Raw genomic sequence first — 24,326 nt, forward strand, 5'->3', positions numbered from 1 at the left:
CCCATTCTTCACAGAGTGCTGCACAGAGGAGGGGCATTGATGTTGGACGGTGGGGCCTGGCATGAAGTCGATGTTCCAAAACATCCCAAAGGTCCTATAGAATTCAGGTCAGGACTCTGTGCAGGCCAGCCGATTACAGGGATGTTGTTATTGTGTAACCACTCTGCCACAGGCCATGCATTATGAACATGTGCTCGATTGTGTTGAAAGATGCAATCGCCATCCTCGAATAGCTATTCAACAGTGGCAAGCAATAAGGTGCTTGAAACATCAATGTAGCACTGTGCTGCGATAGTGCCACACAAAACAATAAGAGGTGCAAGCCCCCTCCATGAAAAACACGACCACACCATCACACCATAATACCATAATACCACTGCCTCCTAATTGTACTGTTGGCACTACACACGCTGGCAGATGATGTTCACCGGGCATTCGCCATACCCACACCCGGCCATCGGATCACCACATTGTGTACCATGATTCGTCACTCCTCACAATGTTTTTCCACTGTTCAATGGTCCAATGTTTACGCTCCTTACACCACGCAAGACATCGTTTGGCATTTACCAGCGTGATGTGTGGCTTATGAGCAGCTGCTCGACCATGAAATCCAAGTTTTCTTACCTCCCAGCTAACTGTCTTAGTACCTGCAGTAGATCCTGTGTGATGGTCTGGATAGATAGACTAGGTCAGCCTGTTCACTTTTGTGCTGTACGTGTCCCTTCATGTTTCCACTTCACTATCACATCGAAAACAGTAAACCTAGGGATGTTTAGGAGTGTGGAAATCTCATGTACAGACATACGACACAAGTGACACCCAATCACCTGATCAAGTTCGAAGTCCGTGAGTTCCGCGGAGTGCCCCATTCTGCTCTCTCATGATGTATAATGACTACTGAGGTCACTGATACGGAGTACCTGACACTAGGTGGCAGCAGAATGCACCTAATATGAAAAATGTATGTTTTTGGGGGTGTCCCAATACTTTTGATCACATAGTGTCTTTGCAAGAAACAGCCAAATATTTGTGACAACAAAGATAACAATTATACAACTATGGTGATGATTAAAAATAGTGATACCACAGATGTCAGACTTAGTGAGCAAAAAAGGCAATTATTATAAAAATTAATTTTGTATTATCAAAATATACACAACCAATAAGTGGTATAATATTAATTTTTTAGGCAGATACTTTATGTCAATAAAACAGTTTGTAACTTTGCTTAGTCAGCATACGTATATTAAAAATAAATTTTTCTCAAGGAGACTCATCATCTTTTTCTTAAAAGGGGGGGGGGGGGGGCAGGGTGTCATTTTATACTCAGGTGAATCTTGTACTTTAATGGACTAACCCACCCCTGAGAGGTTAAGCAAATCTCATATACTTTTTATCTGTAAAAACTACAGAGGAGACACTATCATCCAAATGTACAATAAAAGCTCCTACAAAAATTCCAGATGTTTTAACTGCTAATCATTACTTGCAATATGAGCTGACAAGAAAAATGCAATTCTATATTAGAAATCAGTTTCGCTTTCAATCCATTATTTCCTTTATCTTCAAATTTTAACAAAAGCAAACAAAAACACAATTACAAAACACACACTTTTCTGCAAAAGATCAGAAGGAGCGTTTTTGAGATTCTGAAAATAGCAACTTTTTGGATTTTTGCATTATCAAATCACTCTCACATAAGTGTTATGTTGTGTAACAAATTAAAGCCCAATTTAAGAGCACTGAACAACAACAGACTGACCTGTGCCTGTATTTAATACAGGTGACAACCATGTAACATTCACCTCATACAATTACTGACACAAAGTGCTACAACAACATCAAAACATTATTTATAAGACAGATAATAAAGAATAACATATAAAGAACAATAAAAGAATTTCAACACAGTTTCAAAAATAAAATAAAAAAATTAGAAAACGGGAGTGTTACAGAATATTATACAAATGAAACAAAAAATAATGTAATGTATAACATTAGTTAATTTACTTACCTTAAGTCCACATACTGCTAGAAAGTCTTCATTGCATGGATTGCCTGTTATTGACAAAACTGTAAATGGAACTGGTGCAGAGGATAAACGAGTTAGAGTCAGTTTCCTCTTAGAAGCCTCTGGTTGTTTCAACAATGCACTTAACTGTAAAACAGTTATTTTTCCTTTCTCATGAGAAACCGCTGGAAAAAGTAGTATTACGAACATAAAAATTGAAACATATTCTGGAAAATTAAATGGCTATAATCTTTTTAGTTTTCAATATATTTAAACTTAATATGGATTATCTTTACATTTTCAACAGTAATATTTGTTACATTACATAGATATATGGTTAGTGAATATGAAAGCCCCAAACAATTATGTCTAGCATTCCCAAAACAAAGAAAACTGTAATTTAACCAAATATTAATGAACCTGTGATTTCCTGTGTACATGTACAAATCTGTATATGAAAGTACACTTTATATAACTTGACTGTAAAATTTAACTACGAAACATTCAGAAAGATTTATGCTGACAGCAACATGATAAATCGCTATGCATAGGTACCTCCCCCAATAAGAGAAACTGTGAGAAAAGGCAAACTGCTCAAAACAGAAGTGTCAGTATAACAACATGTGGAAGTGGCAGGTGGATAAAACATGAGAAGCAGAAACGTAATTAGTGATTTTCGTGTTTCATGGACCATATTTGTGATACAGATTTGCATAGAGAAATGGGAACATTTGAAGTTGATGTTGGCAGTCCTGTAAATGATCAAGAAGTGGGGGAAAATTAAAAACTGCTGAGTAGTAATGGACACTGTAATGGAGTAGTGAGGCAGTGCAGAGAATGCTGTTGCTGTGAGTGCTTATTACCAACATAGTGACAGCTGCACAAAGACTGTTTTGGCATCACTATAAGATCTCGCCTCAAAATCAAGTTTTTTTTCTTCTCACACAATCAAAATGGGGGATATGTAACTTTGTAGAGACTGGCTTTTTTTTTTTTTGGTGGGGGGGGGGGGGGGGGTAGTCCTAGATGGTGAGTACTGTCTTCATGGAAGCCAGAAAACAATGATGTGTAAAGAATCCTTGTTGTTTGGTGTGAAAAACTGTCTTGTCAACTGCGCTCAATCACTGGGGCATGCAAGAAAACTCCATAGCCTTCAATTTCATACTTACAAACATCAACTTGATCAAGAACTGAAACCAAATGATTGTGTGTATAATTATGAGAAAATCCGTCAGCTAAAATCAATGAGAATACTAATTCATTAAAATTTTTTGGATGTCAGATGAGCCTATTTTCACTTTAAGATGATACAGGAATAAGCAGAACATGCGTTACTGGGCGGACTGTTGTGTCATGCGGTGATAGGCTCTTACTTCTTTGAAGATGAGGAAAGCTCCACTATTGGTGTGGCATTTCAATGCTATGTCAACATAATAAACAAATTTTAACTTAAAGTCTCCATTCTCTTCCAAATCTTGACAGTCAGCATACTGGTTTAAACAGGATAGAGTCCCCTTACACACTGCCTGACTGTCTATGGCTACAGCATAACATCTGTTTGTGGATCATGTAATTTCTATGAATGCTGACATCCTGTGGCTGCGCTAATCTCCAGACCTCTGCCTGTGACTATATTTTACGGTGACAGCTGAAGAGTGTTGTGTACCTGAATTGACCAATAAACCTTGCCCTGCTCAAGACCAAGACTGAAGACAAAATCATCAACCTGCCACAGAATATATTGTGCCATGCTGTGCATATCTCTAGAATAGACTTCCTGAATGATTGTGACAGAATGGGCAGCACTTAAATGATGTAATTTTTTAAAATGTGAAGCCTAATAAAATTTCCACTTTTTTTACAATACACTTTTCAGCATCAAATAAAGTTTTGAATGTTTATTCCATTTTTTGTAATTATTTCAAATTTTATCATTTATCTGTGCCATCCTGCACATTGTTATGGTGTGAAACATTGTAAGGGAGGGAGAAAGTAATGAGGAATTATATGCAGAAGTGAAAGCAGAAGACACTAGCTTCTACATCATCATCCATCGATTTTTCCATTATTCCATAAAGTGTTCTTTGAAGAGAGAGTGCCAATAAAAAGTCTGAGGCAGATTAGATAAGAAACCACTGCACTTATAACCTTGCCATACAAGAGTCAGTCAAAAAGCAATACCTCCTTTTTTTTCTCCTTACCTTAAGTTTGTTAAGTACAAAATTTGAATTTGGTAGTATTCTGCAAGGTTTCTTCTCCAGTCTACCGGAAAAAAAAAAAACTGTGACTGGAGGTGCAACATGGATTCATTTTTTTGAACTACAATCAAAGAGGCAGTCAATGGAATGGCATCACAAAACTCGCCACAGAAACAAAAGTTCCAAACTGTGTGATCGTTAGAGAAAGTTCAGCTCTAGTATTTTGTGATGCCGAGGACGTGATTATGGCTGACTTTTTGGAGCAAGGATGGACAGTAAATTCTGTCCAATACATCAAAAGCCTCAAACAGATTACAGCACATCTTCAGCGAGTTCGCTAAACAAAAGTTATGGTGGATGATGTAAATAAATTTGCTTACTGATATGCGAGAAATTATTATTTAATAATGGCCTGAGTGCTGAAACACATATCCAAGTTTCTGCTGGCACTTCACACATGCTATCATCTTTAACTGTTTCACTCATCTACTGCAGAGAGAAGATTTATGTGCATTACATTTCACAGGAAACAACACCCGCACTTTTCCAGTTACAGTAAAACCCAATGCTGACGGGAACACCACATTTCATGCAACACGCAAATGAAATGTTCTTTCAGTGAATCTAATGGAAAATGAAGGAATGTTACAACACTTACCAAGATGATGTCTCTTCCCATGAGGGGATGACATACAGCACATTGCTACCCTCCTGATCATCTGTGCAGATAACAGCTGTCTGATAGTTTGACCTTGCTCTCCAGAATATGTCATACGCACATTCTCAAAAGCACCTTCTTGAGAGCCAAGTGTTGGAACCTGAACAATAATTCAAACAAGATTTCAATGTACTGCAATGAATGCTCAGCAGAATAGTACATTTACAATGTTCTAGTGTCCATACACATGTGCATTTGTGAGCAACCCCCCCCCCCCTCACACACACACACACACACACACACACACACACCACAGAGAGACAGAGAGAGAGAGAGAGAGAGAGAGAGAGAGAGAGAGAGAGAGAGAGAGAGAGAGATATATATATTTGATATGTATAGGGGACTGGCTGAGGGACAAAAAGAAACACCAGATAAACAGAAACAAGAATGATGTTGCTATGTGGCCCGTAACAGCACTCCTCTTGTGAAGTTAAGTGTGCACTGATGTTCTGTTCAGACTAAGGACTGGAACTCTTTGTTGCGAACGTTTTGCAGCAGACTTCATCACTCAAAGAATCATGACCGCATATGGGTATGATTCAAGGAATTCAGGGAGCTGAAAGTTGAATCATCTGCTATGCTGCTGAAAGAAGTACTGTATGTAAATGAAGCAAAGCTGCATACATTGCTGAGGCAGTTTTTTGGAAAACTTTTCCCTCTTAGTATAAAAAATTAAAACCCACAGATTTTTGATTCACTTTTTTTCATTACACAATTGTTCTCAAATGATAGCAAGGAAACTATTGGATAAAAATATCTGGTTCACTCACATTTTAAGTCAAACTTCACAGCCTGATTATGAGGTGGTACTCTTTTCGCTCCAGGTCATATTTGGTATGGTATGTTCAAAAAACTTGCAGTGAATTACGAGAGTGAATTGTGATTGTTAATGTGAGGGAAGCAGAAATTGGTACTCTGAAATTATCATTTTTTGACGTGTGTCCATCAACCATCTGTTAAACCATTGTGAAATCTTCTGTCGTCAACCTCAAATAATTTCTGAATCCCATCCAAGAAGATCGTGTCCACATCTTTACTATCTTTAAAATACCTAAATCTCCTTTTTGCCAGCAGAAATTCCTTTACCAGTGTTCTGTATAGTATGGAAGTGTCCAAACAAATACTATCTTAATATGTTAAGGCACATGCACACTGAACACACTGTGCTGAACACATTTTGCCTATTGTTGGTAAATGAAAGGAAGAGCCATGCTGTGGAGAGCTGTGGGTCCAACGAGTTCTGCCATTCAATGCTTGATGGCTATGCCTTTGTTTTCACAGTGGCAGTTGACTAATTCACCACAGTAAAGCCAATCTGCATGAAATACTTATAAATTATATACACGACCCTTCCTTGAAAATCAGTCCACCCATTTTTAAAAATCATATCAAAATCACTACAGTATTTCTTGAGATTAATCTGAGCACACAGAAAGAAGCAAGCAGAGGACTTCAATTTATATTTGCAGAGAAGAGATACTACTCTGTATCTTTGTGAGCAAATACATAAATATTCAGTTGTTACAGCTGTAAGAAGGCATCAATATTTGGCACCTGAAGATTTCAGCACTACAAAATGAAACTATTATCTGCTACTTTAGCTTCTAAACTATTTCTTATTCCAGCAAAAATTTTTCTCCAGACTGCTTACCATTAACGTCTCTGTCAATTCAAATTTCTTTGGGGTCAGATGCAGAGTAAATAAAGAATCTCTTGCTCTTTTGTAGCTGCCAACAACTTTGCTTGTTCTACAGGCACATTGCATAGCTGGCACAAACCCAATCAATAAATCCATTAGGCATGACATAACACGGTTGTCATTAAGTTCATGAAGAATTTCTTCTCTATGGTTAGCTGGAACACACAAATTTCATTTTTATAAGCAACAAAGATTGTACAATAAAATAGCACTGATAAAGCAACTTCGTTCAACTACACATATTTCTATCTGCTGAGCAAAAGTTTTAATTTGCTAGTTACTTCAGGACGGTTTGATAATATAAATGTCAAATAACATAATAACTACATACATCATTTATCAGTCTTAAATTACACACACACTCACACTCACACTCCATGATAATTAAAGCTGCAAATATGGCAAACCATACGCAGTTTGTACATATTTTTCAATCTAATAGGTTAATAAAAGTGGTTTACAAGAATATGCAAAAATATAGGAAAGATACAAGAATGATAAAGGAGAAAGAACAAGGAGCTACAAAATATTTGATTTTTGAATTAAATGTAGATACCATGTGAAATTTTTTTGAAATGGGGTAGCATGAGAGTAGTGGGGCACAATAGCAATGTGTCAGACAGAAGAAGACCAGATATTCATGACTTTGGAATATCTGAACACACAAGCAAAAGCAGTCACTATATACCCAGCACTGCAGGATTTCTAAACCCTAACTGGAAAATATGACATAGGTGCTTTCACCACTGACAACATACAAGGTCTCTTAAGTTTCAAATTGTTCAATCATTTTTTGTTTGTGTGTACACATATTCATTTATGTCTATTTTTACTTCACCATCCCCTTCCCCTGAACACCACCACTTCATTTCTAACTACTATTCCCCCTCTAATCTTCTCTATATGCTACTTCTTTTGCGTTTAGCAACCACTTTTGAACTCATTAGCAACAGATCACCAACAGAATTCTTATGCCCACCTATCTCTCCTGAAAATCATATAAAATGCCAGCATCATTCCTGGCAAATACTTTGTGTACAGACAAAGCAGTAGCTAATAACTGTTGATACATTTCACTATTTTGAATGACCAGTTTCAAATGGAGCAAGTGCCATCACAGTATGAAAATGAGTTGAGAAGAGTCATGAAACCCCCTGTGATAATAATATGGTAAACTGACCATCGCCTTCTCAAAAATAATGTATGTTGAAAGCTACAGTAGCACAGCAACACTAAACTCTATAAAATCTGACTGACTGCTACAGTTTCGAATATCACCTAAATACTGTGGAATTACCACAGGCCAAAATTATGAGGGACAGCCATGAGCACAGACAGAACTTGCCACATTTTGAGCCTAATAATGCTTCCCAGTTCTCATCCCAGGACCCTGTATTTGCCAACTGTATGCTCACTCAATGTGGGACATATTTCCCAGGGAGCTCACCCCAAGGTAACAGCCACAAGGCATGTATAACTTAAGAAATTCTACACAGACAATGAGAAACAATGTTTCTTTTAACACTTCCTGAATGTAATGAAATTTCTATTGCTATAATAATGAATAGAAATGTGATCGTTATAATTCTGAATGAACAAATCCATTTTTTACAATCAACCATCCTTATCACACGGGTTCTGACAAAACCTCACTAATTTACTCTACAAGATGAACTCAACAGCATCAATGCCATTTTAAAATATACACCTGCACTATTGAAATGACTGCCAAATAATCCTCAAAATCCTATTAAGATGCTTAGGGCAGAAACATAAGATGGAGCAATGTAACTAAGAATCACAGCTTTGGTAGTGTCTGAAACTTCAAAAGCAAATATATAATCATTTGTGACAACTAACATCCCTTTGGAGAAGGCTTATTTTGACACTTTAAAAAGCAGTACAAAGGAGAGGATGGAATATTTAGCCTTGTAAAACATGTTTAGTGTCGTCAAACAGAAATGACACACTTACCAATTATTTTTGAAGTATGATGAGACTGCTTTGCTGCTTCTGCATTAGCAGTTCCTTCTGTACCAGATTCCACATGAACAGGAGAGACATTCCGCTGCTGCATTGGAGTGGATGACAATGGCTGATCAGCCGAGGGCATGTTCTGTGTATGGGCATCCTCACTTGCCAGACGGCTACGTTTTGATAAAGCCTGAAATAATTTGGAAACAGCATATTTTACTGCCTTTGTCAAGTTATTTTCATATATAACCTTTACGTAATTCAAAACTTCATGTTACGTCTTTGTGTTTCGATCAATACTGTAGAAAACAGAAAGTGGATTCAATCAGAATGTTTACTGTGGTCTAGAATGTTATCATACAAGAATGGAATATCTTGATGATCCCTCTCACACCTGAAATAAGTCTAATTCAACAAAATGGGTGTCATTTTATTTCAGAACAAAAACAGCAACAGTCACTTTAAACAATTTTGATATTGCTTACAATTTAGTGACTTGTTGGCTCTACAATAAGCACACTTCACCCAAGCCCTCAGATGTGTTCCTGGCACTGGAATTAATTTTTTGTAACATTTCTGTACTCAGCTTTTTAATACATGGTTTAGCTCTATAAAACTCCTAATTATGCACAGCAGCACAATACTCATTGCTTTTATGTTTCTGCATGTCTGCCCAGGTTTCTTATGTGACTGCCTTTTTTTGAAATACGCCTAGGGTGAGGAGGCTTTGGAAGGGGGCAACTTCACTAGGCTGGATACGTGGTGGATAATATTTCTACAGCAAAAAGATTGAGATATTGTTATTTATCAATAATAAGTTTTATTAGTACACAGACAATCACACAAGACATGGAATATTGGCAAAGATCAGCAATTACTGTGTTCAGCAATTCAGTAATTATGTACATATTGCTGTAAATTCACCATCATCCACATCTGTGGTACAATGAAATACTACTACTACTACTACTACTACTACTACTACTACTACTAATAATAATAATAATAATAATAATAACAATAAAAGTAATTAGATGACAATCTCAAATAAAAAGGTTACTGTCAATATGCACAGAAACTTATACCGACAAAAAGGTGGAAAAAGGAAAATTAGGGTTTAACATCCAGTTGTTGTTGATGATGATGGAATACAAACTCGATGGTGGATGGTGGGGTAGTGAAGGAAAATGGTCATGTGCTATTCAAAAACACCATTTCAACATTTGACTTAACGACTCAGGGAAATCACATCAAACATTGAACTGTGTGGTCAGATGGGAATTTGACCCTCAGTCCTCCCAAATTCAAAACTAGGGTGTTAATCACTATGTCATGTCATTAATATCTTAATTATGGCATTAAGAAGCCCAGCATGCACAAGTTAACCTCACAAAGAATATGACACGTAATCTGAATGCCCAGTCTGTACAGAACACAAATGCTAACTGATTTAATGTGGTGCTAGCCCGAGAAAGGAGACTCAGTGTCCATCAGATGGGTTAACAAAACTTGCCACCAAAAACAAGTCATAAATGAGAGGAGACTGATAATTTCTTTTAAAAGATTTTTGTTTCTAGCCACTAATGATGCTTAGTTATGGTAAAACAAATTTTAACACACAAAGAGCCCAAACAAAAGGCATCAGAAAAATGTGTTATAATACTTTTCCACCTAATCAGAGTACCATAAAAAAATAAAATGAGTCATCAATCTTTTGCTTATTTTGGAGTGAGACTGATCATATCTATTTCTTGTTACAGCAACCACAAGTGATTCCTCAAATATCTTGGGAACTTTGGTTAAGCCATTTTTGAGATTATACAGAAAATTAAGTGGGGTGATGAATTAGAATAATAAATTGTTCTAGATTTTTTATTTCAATTGTGTTGTAGAAATAATATCAAAATTAAAATGAGAAAAACTGAGATGTTTATGGCTATGAATGTTTAGCATTCCTTAACATCAGTAGTCTTTGGAAATGCATACTTTAAACAATCACATCCTTCAATAGAAGGTAATGGTAAGATGCATAAGATGACCTGCACAGACTGTACTGAGATGTCAGTTTCTTCAACTCTAAACAATTTGTGAGACTCACCAATTTGTCTCATTCCGAGTACCTCGATTTCCCAGTCTTCCAGAATTTCTGGCACTACACACGCAAATCTGTAATCTGTGGGTATTTTCTATAGCTTTCTCAAAAAAAAATTCACAGGTACAAATGAACATTTCTATAAATTGTCTACAATTGCTTCTGCAAGATCCTGCACATTATGTTCACTTTACTTGTTGACACCACCTCCCCCTAAGACCCTTCTGAGTACACATCTCTTCTAGACCTGAAGAAAGCGACAGATTTTTTGCATTTGGTGGCATTCAAATATATTACACTATGAACACTACAAAGAGAGAGAGAGAGAGAGAGAGAGAGAGAGAGAGAGAGAGAGAGAGAGAGAGAGAGAACGAACATCTGGACTGAGGTGAAATAGTAAATAGTCTCCCAGAATAACTTTAACACCTTCCAGATGCTAGGTATATGAAAGAAAAGTTTTTTCAAACCAGTCCATAAATGTTGGCATTCAAATTCAACTATGTGAAGCACAATTATATCAAGCCGTAGCAGCACACCATGATTTGTTGCAGCAAAGGTTGGCCTTTGTGAACATTTTCCAGCCACTGTTTCTGAAAATACTCATACCTCTGTCTATCACATAGAGAGGGAGTAAGTCACCAGCAACTGACCCCAAAGATAATGATGCTTGTTTCAGACTTATAGTGACTGGATATCTGTTCATGGCATTTCTTACCATGTCTATCAGTAACAAATGATTTTCCAAGATCGACACTGACATTGGTTTAATCATAATCTAACACAATACATGGAGGGACACTAGCAAGGTTATGTTTAAAATTTATTACTAGCTATACGACTACGTATTGCATTACTTGTATAGCACTACAGTGTGGTCCGTCTCACCCTGTTGGACTTATATGGTTCTAGCTAAGAAATTGTACCACACTGCAGATAATGAAGACTACTAAAATAGACAGAAAACAATAATATAAAATACTATGTCCAGACAATAACACACAAAAACAATTCTCACTTATACTCAAAAGTATTTTGCACCACAAAAATGGGTAAAATTGTAAGCAAATTTTATCCTTTTAACAGACTGCACAGGTCAATACTAGATTTGCTCACCAATGGGAATCCCCTTTGAAGACATTTAAGTCTCTGCCAACATGAAGAGAGCAAACATTTGTCTTCATATTATCTGGAAATTAATTACCCCACAGACAACTATATAGTCACCATTCTTATCGTGTAGTATCAATCTCACCCAATTCTATGATATGTAAACAAACACAAATGTGAACCAAAAGTACAGATGAAAAGTAATCATCACACAATATGTGGACTATACACTAATGGTTGGTCATAGTGTATCTTGGGCAGCTGTGTTCTCTGACAATTAACTTCTGCCTGAACTTTTTGATTAACAGTTTCTACTGTTCTCTTAAATTATATCAGATTCAGAGGGGCTTATGAATTCTGCAGATGATTTATAATACCATGATAAAAGATTTACTCGTCTCCTGAAACTGTAGACAGACAGAGGATCTAGCACTAAAATCTGCAGACTGAGTATGTTGATCATTGTATATGGTTGGTTGGTTGGTTGTTTTGGGGAAGGAGACCAGACAGCGGGGTCATCGGTCTCATCGGTTTAGGGAAGGATGGGGAAGGAAGTCGGCCGTGCCCTTTCAGAGGAACCATCCCGGCATTTGCCTGGAGTGATTTAGGGAAATCACGGAAAACCTAAATCAGGATGGCCGGACGCGGGATTGAACCGTCGTCCTCCCGAATGCGAGTCCAGTGTCTAACCACTGCGCCACCTCGCTCGGTTTGTATATGGTCATTCAGAAAATTTATTATTAATAGTGATGTATAATGGAAAGTTGACAACAAATTTTAATAATCCAAAGACATTTTCCCTTGAAATTGATCTCTGGCAACCCATTTTGGGACTCATTAAGTAATTATTATTATTATTATTATTAGTAGTAGTAGTAGTAGTAGTAGTAGTAGTAGTAGTCTTCTTAATCCGTAGATCTCTTTTTACAAAGATATAGGACATGTCAAAGTATTTACAAGTTTATATCAATTTAAAATAAACTAATTCGTATACACATATATTTACAGACTTCTAGTTAGAGACAATCATTAGATTTACTCCTGATATACAATACTTTTTTTTTTTACAAATAACTTTTTAAATAATGTAATGCCACACTGTTCACTCATATCTCACTATCAGTCACTGCACACACTATACACACACTGTTTCATAACATTTCACTCACTACACACACTAATTAAGAAGAACATACAATAATTACTAACATACAACATCTGTTAAGTACCAACCATTGGTCATAATTACCACAGGTACCCAATTACAAAATGTGTCAAATTCTACATTCTTGTGCTTAAAACATAATACCACCCTGCTTACAGACAAACCTACACCACTGTCACATGTATACATGCTGCACTCACATACATTTAACTGTTTTAGCACCTTATAGTAATTGTCATATGTGTTCCAAAATTTTATCTGCTTCAGATTCACTTGTATCATCATCATGGTCTCTCAACTTCTTGTGTTGGCACCATTTTTTTTTAATGCATTTCACCTGATCCTCTCCACATAAACTTATCAACTTCTTCAATGTTAACTCCTATCTCTCTGATGGCTCCATCTGTTGTAAAACCACTTCAAGTAACTCTGCATTGGAATATGTCACGCCTCCACAGCATGGGTATATCAGACAATGTATGTGAAATATCAAATATTATCTGTTGAGTTCCCTCAAGGGCCTGTTGATGCCTTTACTTATAAGAATACCTAACAAAGGCCAGCCACAAATCTCTCAGTATCAAGTTGTAAGAGATATTAGCAATGTTCCTTACTTTTGCCAAACCTGACAGTTATTGCAAAGTGAAATAGAATGTTCTGCATCACCATCCACATTCAGTCTTGTAAGGTGAGACCATGGATTTGGTTTCTAGTAAAAGGGCAAAAATCAAACAATGGAAACCCGGGATGGAATGTAACAATATTATGAGAAGCAAAGTAGCTACTCACCATATAGTGGAGATGCTGAGTCGCAGATAGGCACAACATAAAGACTCTCACAATTATGGCATTTGGCCATTAAGGCCTTCGTCAAAAAAAGAGGACATCATTCTCTCTCTCTCTCTCTCTCTCTCTCTCTCTCTCTCTACACACACACACACACACACACACACACACACACACACCCGTGCGCACACGCACGCACGCGCGCGCCTGCAGTCTCAGGCAACTGAAATCACACTGCAGTGGTCAACACCACACACACACACACACACACACACACACACACACACACACACACACACACCTGTGTATGTGCCTTAATGGCCAAATGCTATAATTGTTGTACCTATCTGTGACTCAGTACCTCTGCTATATGGTGAGTAAAACAGCAAAAATATTAGAAGTAAACACAGTAGGTAGCAGTTTCTTGATTATTTCTATCAATCAGCACACTTCTGTAGAGACGACTGATAAATCTGATGCAAACTTAATTTCTTCAACTTTTGTAGAAATACAAGTGGGCCAGCATATTTGTTACAAGATTTCCTAACTAATGTCATAATTGGAATTAATATCCACCACAGCAATGATTAAACTAAAAGTTCAACACTGAGTCTTTCGGATGTGCCTCACTGCAACAGGGTATATACTGCAGGCCAAATCACACTGGCCGTCACATCAAGGCACTGTCACTGTTATGTCGGGTGTGTTCATACTGTCTGTCAGGTCACATCATTTCGTTTAGCCCATTCCCAACTGCAAATGTGAGGTTATGAGTTACCATCTATGATATCAAAAGTCCAAGGGTGGTAGCAGAATTGAGGAACTAACGGCGAAGAAGTTTATCAAGGGCCAAAGCAAACTTCATAACGTATGACCTTCATCAATTTCATATGATACTGCACTGAGAAGTGAAATAACATTTCAAAACATCAACAATTATTTGCTAACAAAAATATATTACGTGAAATCTCATTGGCACATTCCTAATTACCATGTTTTCTAGCTTAGTGCATCCAGTTTTGAAAGTCCCAGTTATCTTAAACAATCTGTTTGTACATTATCGCTTCTCTATTAGTGCGTACAAACTCGGCAGCACTGGTACCATTACTGTTTGCCCATAGCAACTTTTGCTGCCACGACTTCTGAAAGTGGTGGGAGTAGCAGTGTTTGTAGCTGCAGGATGCAGAAATGTGCACGGAGACAGTGTTGTTTAGTGATAGCAACTTTGTTTGCTATGGTAGAAATGATGTGCAGAAGTAATTTTTATAGGTTGGCTGTAGTTCAGATGACTTCTTAGTGGTCTAACAGTAAAACAAACAGCATTTAATTCTGTCACTGATGTTCTTTGTTGGTGTTTAGCATTCGACTGACTCTCGATCTGTGATTTTTTCGTGTTGGATGGTATACCAATAAATCATGGATAAAGTCAGTGAGACAGTTAACAAATGAAGGAAAGTGGAACATTAATCAGGAAAGGGTAAAAAAATCTTCACATGAAATGTGTTGATAGTGTGTGGAAGTCAACATTCCTCCATCAACATTAAATACAATATTCCCCAAATGAAAAATAATTTAAGCAGCATGTTTGGAAGGAGGAAATGGCCAATGAAAATGAATGCACAATGGTCAGCTTCCACAACTGGAAAATGTGCTACTGAAGTGGATAAAATAAGCTTGTGTTTTGAGTATTCCAGCTGATCGCAATGTGGTTCATGCTAAAGCAAAGTATTTGGCACTAGAGTTCGGACTCGCAGATTTCACACCTTCCAATGGTTGGATTGAAAGGTTAAAAAACAGACATAATTTAGTGTATAAACGTGTTTTAGGTGAAGCTAGAATTGTAAACACTGACACTGTTCAGTCATGGAAAAATACTCTTCCATCAATGTTTCTAATGGACATGAAACGGGCTTATTTTTTCACCTTCTCCTTGACAAAACTCTTGAATTTAAAGGAGAAAACTGCCATGGCAGAAAATTTAATAAAGAGAGGCTAACTGTTTTATTATGTTGTAATGAAAGTGGAACAGAAAAGTTGGAGTCGCTAATAATTGGGGATACAAAGAACCCACAATTCTTTAAAAATAAATGAACATTTCCATGTAAATATAACTCTAATGTGAACGCATTTGTGACAACTACCATATCTGAACAATTCATGTGTGTCTGGGATGCAAGGCTGTGTGTTAGAAATTGGAAAATCCTCCTGTTTATTGATCAATGTGCAGTGCATCCCAAGATATGACATATGTACATAGCATAAATTTAGTGTATTTTTCCTCCCAGTTGCACAAGCCACATTCAGCCACTTCACCAAGGCATTATAAAATGTCAAACAAAAATATAGGATGAAACTTGTACAGAAGAGGCAGACCTGGCTAACTATGAGAAAAGTTATGATCTTAAAAGCTGTGCATTTTGTAAGAAGTATCTGCAATTCTGGCCAAGAAAGTACAATCTCAAACCGCTTCAAGAAGGCTGTCTTTCACTGGTAACTTACAGAAGAATTCACACCTGGAAAGGAAGAAATTGCAGCTGAATAATGGCAGCAAATACTGGAGCATGAAGAAAATGCTGATTAACTTAGCTTCAATGAATATTTTGAATGTGCCGTTTGTCAGTCCATGACAATTAATGAAGTCTTGAGGGAATAGATGGCATAAAAACAAGAAGTGAATACTAGGATGATCCAGAACCTTTTCCAGACTCGTTGTTGAATATATTAACTAAGATGGACAATAAAATATTAAAATTATGACAAATGACATAATTAACTATCGATATGTTCCCACACCTTTCTGAAGACAGGGCCATGCACTTTACCTTATTGTGTTACAGTGTAGGTAGACTAACAAGATGTAAAATATAACAATAGTTTGTTGAAATGACATCTCCTTTTCAGTTACCAGTAGCGATTTACCAATGGAGAGACACTAGATGAACAAAGTTCATTTGTTTTGAAAAGTGTAATAAAAATTGAATTTTAGTGTATTTTAGTTTTTTAAATTGCAATTTTAGTTTTTTTCTGCATCACAAGCCACGTAAACATTTTGGACACTAGAGGTTCTGATCTCGAATCTCATGAATTTCCTGCATTCCAACTGGCTGATGGTACAGATTCCACAGTTTTGCTTAGCACCTTAACGGACGATGCTGAGAGCGAAATCATTTGATTGGCTGCAACTGGCTGCTGATTAAAGGCCAGCCTCCTCCTCTCAGGGCTGCCAGCTTATAGCTTATAAAAGAAACAAGCATGTAATAGATTACTGCGTCATAGAAGTGACATGAAAGTTGATGGTGAGTCAATAGAAGGACCTGGTACAGCTTCTTCGTTCATTTTTTAAAATAATATTCACAATCACTTCGCACAACACAGCACTCGAATCAACACTACAATCACAACAGCTATGGCACATAATATTGTTTCATAGCTAAGGTTGGTAAAGAAAGTAAACATTCCAAAGTGGCATAAAATTGTTCAACTATCACCAATCACAGAGAGGCCAAGATAAAGTGTGCGACCGGAAGTAGTGTCACATGTTCAATATACTGGATTTAAGCAATATCCCCGTACTTAACACATCTCTGCTTCTCGTATTCTAATACGGGATTCTGGGTGCGATATTCTGAACCTGTTCTTGAAAAAGCACATTCTCAATTATAACTGATCGAGATAGGTGCACGAAGTGTGGCGTTATGAATTCGCATATTACCCCTAATATGCACCCTTAATTCAGTATTTTTAATTACAAAAAAATCAAATTGTTACAGAATTAGTTATTTTTTGGTAGTATGTTTCCCCGCTTATAATGTTCAGAACCTGTGGTCCTTTAAAAACATGCTACCTAGATTCCACAGTACGTACAAACTCATCAAACAATATTTATATGGAAATAAATAGATCCAGACTACCTTACCTATATTTTTTTTCCCCTCACATTACTAATAATGTCATAAACAACTGTATTTCTCTCCTTCATTATAGCTGACATGTACACTTAAAACATTATTTAATGAAAATTGCTTCATGAATTTATGTTCTTATTTACATAAATGTGGGTGTCAGCTCTGTTCTGTTATTGTAAAATTTAAATAATTTTTCACTTTCAGATATCTGACCCCACTTGTCGAAGAACACTCAGTGGAAAATATATCGCAGTCACCACGGATCATTTGCAATTTGTCGTGAAAACAAATCTCAATAATAAAGTAAATATTAAGAAGACACAAAAGCACTACTGTAACATGAGTGAGTGTGGTGAACATAGGACAACTTCCGATGTTATCAGACGATGAAACCATCAAAACTTTCTTCCCAAGAAACCGTGATGAGATGTGACAGTCTCTATGGATGCTACTATTTGAAATGCATTGTGGAATGTTTTGATGTGATGTGGCAACTGGTGTGAACTGGCCTTAAAACAGCTGAAGCAGCACCTGCTTTTCCATTCTCACTTTACAGTATCAATTCTACAAATATCTTTTTTTCTGCATATTCTACTCCCAAGGAAAATGGCATACAATATAATCTGGATAGTAAGATTAATTTAAAATTATCTAGTTCCTGTAAAACTGTGTCTTTTCTTACAAATTCACTGTCTATATGGTAATTACATACAACAAAACTGCAGCTAGAGCTAGACAGAAATCCAGGCAGAGAGAGATACAATTTTTGCAACAGAGATCATGTTATATTGCTGATTCTCTAATAGCATTTAAAATTCTCAGTTTATAAGATGTAAATTTTAAAGATGTGGAGAAGAGAGGACAGGAACAAAATCAACAGACAATGGCAGTAGGTCTAAAAACTGATTTAACTTATTTGGAGAGAGATTTATTGCCATTAACTTGCTTAAGATGGTTGTATAACTGTAGTAACACTGTTCACGTTTACGTAGCACTTCACTTAGCATAGACTGGGACTGTGTCCTAGGCATGCCCGATGTTAACTGACTGGGCACAGCCCGTGCTGCCCGAGTTGTTGTTGTTGTTATGCTGGCAGAGGTCGCGTCCGAATTCTCGCATGCCCTCTGGTGGACGGGACTCTACTTGCGGCAACTACCGTCCGTGACGCACCGTGCCGATGTGCGCCTCCCGCGATCTTTCTGGTGGCTACTGCACTCCTCCTCCTTCGGGGGGGGTGAAGCCACTGTGATCCACTGTGTCGGAAGGTGGAGTGTCGGGCATGAGCAAAGACCTCCACATCCATTGAAAGGCCAGAGTCGAGGGGATCTGCCAACCCTCGAGCCGGAACCTTCGAATACGGCTGGAAGTGACCCACACGAAGAGGCCCCGGTCGTCCCACCACCAGAGCCCGGGACAGAACGGGGACAAGCTGTCGAACTCCGGATCCTGTTCCACCTCTGGAGGGGCAAGACCCAGTGGCGAGGACGATGGGGAAGGGACGACCACAGGTGAACCAGCCTCCTGAGAAACCGGGCCAGCAAGGGGGGCCGGCTCGCGCTGGGGCATCTCTAACGACGGCGATGCCGGTGTTGGAGCCACTGGAGGCGGCCAAGGCTGAGAACCATCGCAGTGTGGTAGAGTCACAGCGGGGAGAGGCGTTAACGTCCCCTGAGAAACCAACACGGGTGCCGGCAATGGGGAACCCGGTGTCCGAGAGGTTGAAGGGTGGGTGCCCAAACGTGGACGTAGCTGATTTTGGTGACGACGTACCACCTGGTCCCCAGCCTGCAAGGTATAGAGCCGGCGGCCATTTCGGCGAAGGACCACCGCCGGTATCAAATGTGGATTGCGACCAAACCCACAGGCCCAGACCGACATACCCAGTGGAAAGCCAGGTACTCCGTTTTGCGAAGACTGGCGAGGACCAGGCCGGAGGAGGTGCAGCAGAGTCCTAGGTTGGCCCCCATGGAGGAGCACTGCGGGGCTGCGTTCTCCCATTGGTGTGGTCCGGTATGCCGTCAGGAAAAACGTCAATGCTTCCTCCGCAGGAAATTCGTGCACATACTTTTTCATCTGCGTCTTAAATGTGTGCACCATGCGCTTGGCTTCCTCATTCGATTGTGGATGGAAGGGGGGAGAGCAAACGTGCCGAATACCGAAGCGCCCACAAAAATCCCGGAAGGTCTGCGAAATAAACTGCGGTCCATTGTCCGAGACCAGGGTGATTGGCAGACCTTCCACAGAAAAGATTTTTGCTAGTGCCTGGATTGCAACTTCTGAAGTGGTTGAGGAGCAGCGAACCACATATGGGAATCGGGAATAAGCATCAATGACAATGAGCCAAAAGCCATTGAGAAACGGGCCCGCAAAATCGATGTGAACACGTTCCCATGCTTGGGTTGCTGGCGGCCATGAAGAGAACGCTGCCATGGGAGATGCCTGTTGGCTCACACACTGGGAACAGGCGGCCACCAAGTGCTCAATTTCTCTGTCAATACCGGGCCAGTACACATGTCTGCGAGCCAAGGTTTTAGTACTGGAAACACCCCAGTGCCCCGCATGTAATAACGTGAGGACCTCCCTTCGTAAACTTGCAGGAACAACCACGCGAGGAGCTGTATCATTGGCAGCCAGAAGGAGAACTACTCCCAAGACCGAGAGGCGGTCTCGTAGAATAAAATAATTACGAAGAGGGTCTGAGGCCCGGCCTGGAAGGCGGGATGACCACCCCTGCTGAATGAGGCGAACTACTTGCCGGAGAACCGGGTCAGCTGCCGTTTCCCTGGCGACTCGAGAACTAGTGATCGGGAAGCCATCAACCGCTTGGCAGGACACCACATCCAAATGAAAACACATAATCTCCTCTCGATCGAACGTAGGATCCGGGCCCACCGGAAGACGAGAAAGAGCGTCGGCGTTGGCATGCTGTCCGGTAGGCGAAAATGAATGTCATAATGGTACTTAGAGAGGAACAAGGCCCAGCGCTGTAGTCTGTGGGCCACCCTATCCGGAATCTGAGAGGCGGGGCCAAATAACGATATTAACGGCTTATGGTCAGTGATTAACTGAAACTTCGTGCCATACAAGAAAGGGTGAAACTTGGTAACAGCGTAGACAATGACCAAAGCCTCTTTTTCCACCTGGGAGTAATGGGCCTGCACGGGACTAAGAGTGTTAGACGCAAACGCCAGTGGTTGCTCGGAACCATCTGCGTTGCGATGGGCCAGGACCGCCCCCACCCCATACTGCGAAGCATCTGTAGCCAGGAGCGGCGGCGGTTAGTGTTTAACGTCCCGTCGACAACGAGGTCATTAGAGACGGAGCGGAAGCTCAGGTTAGGGAAGGATTGGGAAGGAAATCGGCCGTGCCCTTTCAAAGGAACCATCCCGGCATTTGCCTAAAACGATTTAGGGAAATCACGGAAAACCTAAATCAGGATGGCCGGAGACGGGATTGAACCGTCGTCCTCCCGAATGCGAGTCCAGTGTGCTAACCACTGCGCCACCTCGCTCGGTCTGTAGCCAGGACCAACGGCTTATGGGGGTCAGAAGTAGCCAAACAAGGCGCTGACGTGAGGAGGCCCTTCAACGAGGTGAACACTTGCTCGCATGCAGGCGACCAATCAAAAGGAACACCCTTGCGCAGAAGGCAGTACAGGGGGCGGGCTATGGTGGAAGCCCTGGGAATGAACCGGTGGTAATAGGCTATCTTGCCTAAAAAAGCTTGTAACTCTTTCAGCCAAGCGGGCTGAGGATGGTCGACAATACCTTGGACCAAACTTCCTAGTGGCTGGATGCCATGCCGAGAGATGGTGTAGCCCACATACTCAATGGACGGTTGGAAGAAGTTTGACTTATGCAGGTTGCAACGCAAGCCCATAGACCTGAATTTGAGAAAGAGGGTGCGAAGGTTGTGCATGTGTTCCTTCGTGCTGCGGCCTGTGACAATTATGTCATCCAGGTAATTAATACAATGAGGGATTGTCGACGTGACGTGCTCAAGATAACGCTGGACTATTGCCGGGGCACTGGATATTCCGAAGGCCAACTGCTGGTATTGGTAAAGGCCAAACGGGGTGTTGACAACCGCCAGCCGTTTGGAGTCCTCATCAAGTGGTATCTGATGATAAGCCTCCGAAAGATTGATTTTCGAAAAATATTGGCCTCCCGCCACGGCGGAGAACAATTCATCAGCACGAGTCAAAGGATAGGTGTCCACCACCAATTGGGAATTAATGGTGGCCTTGAAATCGCCACAAAGACGTAATTTTCCCGAGGGCTTCCTTACAATAACGAGGGGCGAAGCCCACTCACTAGAAGAAATGGGAAGAACGACCCCTTGGGCTGTCAGCCGGTCTAGCTCTTCCTTTACCTGAGGGCGGAGAGCCAAGGGGATCTGCCTCGCGCGTAGGAAACGCGGGCGAGCCGACGCCTTCAATGTTAAGTGAGCTTCAAAATCTGAAACACGCCCCAGGCCCTCCTCAAAGATATCTGGAAAGTCTGAGATGAAAGATTCCAATGATTGATAGGGAACGTCTTTGGAGACCAACTGCATGGTGTCAGCGATAGAAAAACCGAAAGCTTGAAAGGCATCCAGGCCAAAAAGGTTAGCGGAGCTTGCATCACTGACAATAATAAAAGTAATAGGCCGAGTGACTGATTTGTAAGTCACGTCGGTAGTGAATTGACCCAGTAGGGGAATGAACTGTTTACCATAACCGCGTAGACGCCGGTAAACTCGCGCCAAGGGGGCGATCCAAGGTCGGAATAAATTTGTGCATTCGATAACGAAACTGCCGCGCCTGTATCTACTTGCAGTTGTAATCGGCGTGACCAAACCGACACCTCGATAAAGAGTTTGCATGCCGATGCGCCGGGTGCCTGGCCCCATGAAACTTCCTGAATGTCTACGTCCATGTCCTCTGTACCTGCTTCCTTCGATTCTTTTGAGGCTGAGCGGCAAACTTTAGAAATGTGACCTTTTTTATTATATTTGCGACAAACGGCCCAACGCTGGGGGCACTCTGACCGATCATGATGTATATAGCACGACGCACAGGACGGCAACAGGGGCCGGCAGCCAGAATTATGTTTACACGCCGTGCGGGAGCGGCCATAACGGCCGGATTGTACCGCTTGCACGTCGTCCACCCCGGACACAGTGGACGTGGACGCGCCGCCCTGAACCGCCGCGACATCGCACCACGCTTCCAGCTGTTGACCTGTGGCGTGAGAGACTTCATATGATTGAGCAATGGACAGGACTTCCTCCAGGGAAGGGTCTTCTAACTGCAGGGCCCATTGCCGGACCTCCCTATCAGGGGCCGAACGAACAATGACGTCGCGTACCATAACGTGGGCATACGACTCTCGCGACTGCTCCGTGACAAAATGACACTTGCGACTAAGACCGTGCAGGGTAGCAGCCCACGCCCGGTAAGACTGATGGGGCTGTTTCTTGCATTGATAGAACTCGACCCTAGCTGCCACAACATGCGTGCGGCGGCGATAATATGAAGACAGCAATGAACACAATGCGTCAAAAGACAAGGACGAGGGTTCCTGCAACGGCGCTAGCTGCCGCAAAACGTGATACAGCGAGGGAGATATCCAAGACAAGAAGAGAGCATGACATACCTCTGCATCGGCAATATGAAACGCCTGGAAACGCTGCCGAAGGCGATGTTCATATGCGTCCCAATCCTCCGCCGTCTCGTCATACAGGGGAAGGGAGGAGGGAACGGCGCTGGAGCAGACTGTGTGGAGAGCAACGCCGGAAGCACTTGTTTCATGGTGGCCACGAGCTCCGTCTGCTGCTCAACCAAAACCCGCACTAAATCCTCCATGCCGTGGAGAAGCTGCGAAACCGGAACAACGACGCAACATGCGAAAGAACGACCCTACTCGTCGACAATTGTGTAGTGACACTGTTCACGTTTACGTAGCACTTCACTTAGCATAGACCGGGACTGTGTCCTAGGCATGCTCAATGTTAACTGACTGGGCACGGCCCGTGCTGCCTGAGTTGTTGTTGTTGTTGTTGTTGTTGTTGTTACGCCGGCAGAGCTCGCGTCTGAATTCTCGCATGCCCTCTGGTGGACGGGACTCTACTTGCGGCAACTACCGTCCGTGATGCGCCGTGCCGATGTGCGCCTCCCGCAATTTTCTGGTGGCTACTGCAATAACCTCAAACTTCTTTGTGTATATTTACTTCGGGAAAAATGCTTTGATAATTGTCTAAATTGCTGTAATGAGAATTATGTTTTACTGGCCAACCCCGGACATATTAGAATATTTTTTTGGGTGCAACCCAGGACATGATTCTGAAATTACTTAGAAATTTAAAAGTTTCCTGAAACATTGAACTTTTTTTCAGTAGTATTTTTCATTTTTTTCATTATACATGACTTTTTTCAGAAAAAGTTTGTTTGTTTCAATTATATCATAAAATTTGCAACAAGAAAGTTCAGAATTAATTCTAACATTTGACAGAGGTTTTACCTGCTTCCATAGAGCAAATGTTTCCCATAAAGGGAAAATACCCTAAAACCCTCTCAACTGGAACAGGTGTTCCTGATAAACTCAACCATTTTAGAAGTACTGCAACATAAATATCAGTCTTTAATAATAATCTTTCCTTTATGTGCAATGGAAAATTCTACAGTAGAC

At 40.5% G+C, this 24,326-nt stretch overlaps 1 protein-coding gene across 1 annotated transcript in view; it reads right to left on the reverse strand.

Annotated features, from left to right (window-relative positions):
* Positions 1 to 24,326, reverse strand: part of LOC124556456 (protein purity of essence) — a 443,522-nt gene that overhangs the window by 227,775 nt on the left and 191,421 nt on the right. Inside the window, exons 30-33 of the mRNA XM_047130407.1 lie at positions 8,604 to 8,793; positions 6,582 to 6,784; positions 4,871 to 5,030; positions 2,018 to 2,199 (exon numbers count right to left, since the gene is read on the reverse strand). Of these exons, the coding sequence (XP_046986363.1) occupies positions 2,018 to 2,199; positions 4,871 to 5,030; positions 6,582 to 6,784; positions 8,604 to 8,793 (735 nt within the window). The remainder of the gene's footprint in view (positions 1 to 2,017; positions 2,200 to 4,870; positions 5,031 to 6,581; positions 6,785 to 8,603; positions 8,794 to 24,326) is intronic.

This window comes from Schistocerca americana, chromosome X (genome assembly GCF_021461395.2).
Source record: "Schistocerca americana isolate TAMUIC-IGC-003095 chromosome X, iqSchAmer2.1, whole genome shotgun sequence".
Taxonomy (NCBI): domain Eukaryota; kingdom Metazoa; phylum Arthropoda; class Insecta; order Orthoptera; family Acrididae; genus Schistocerca; species Schistocerca americana.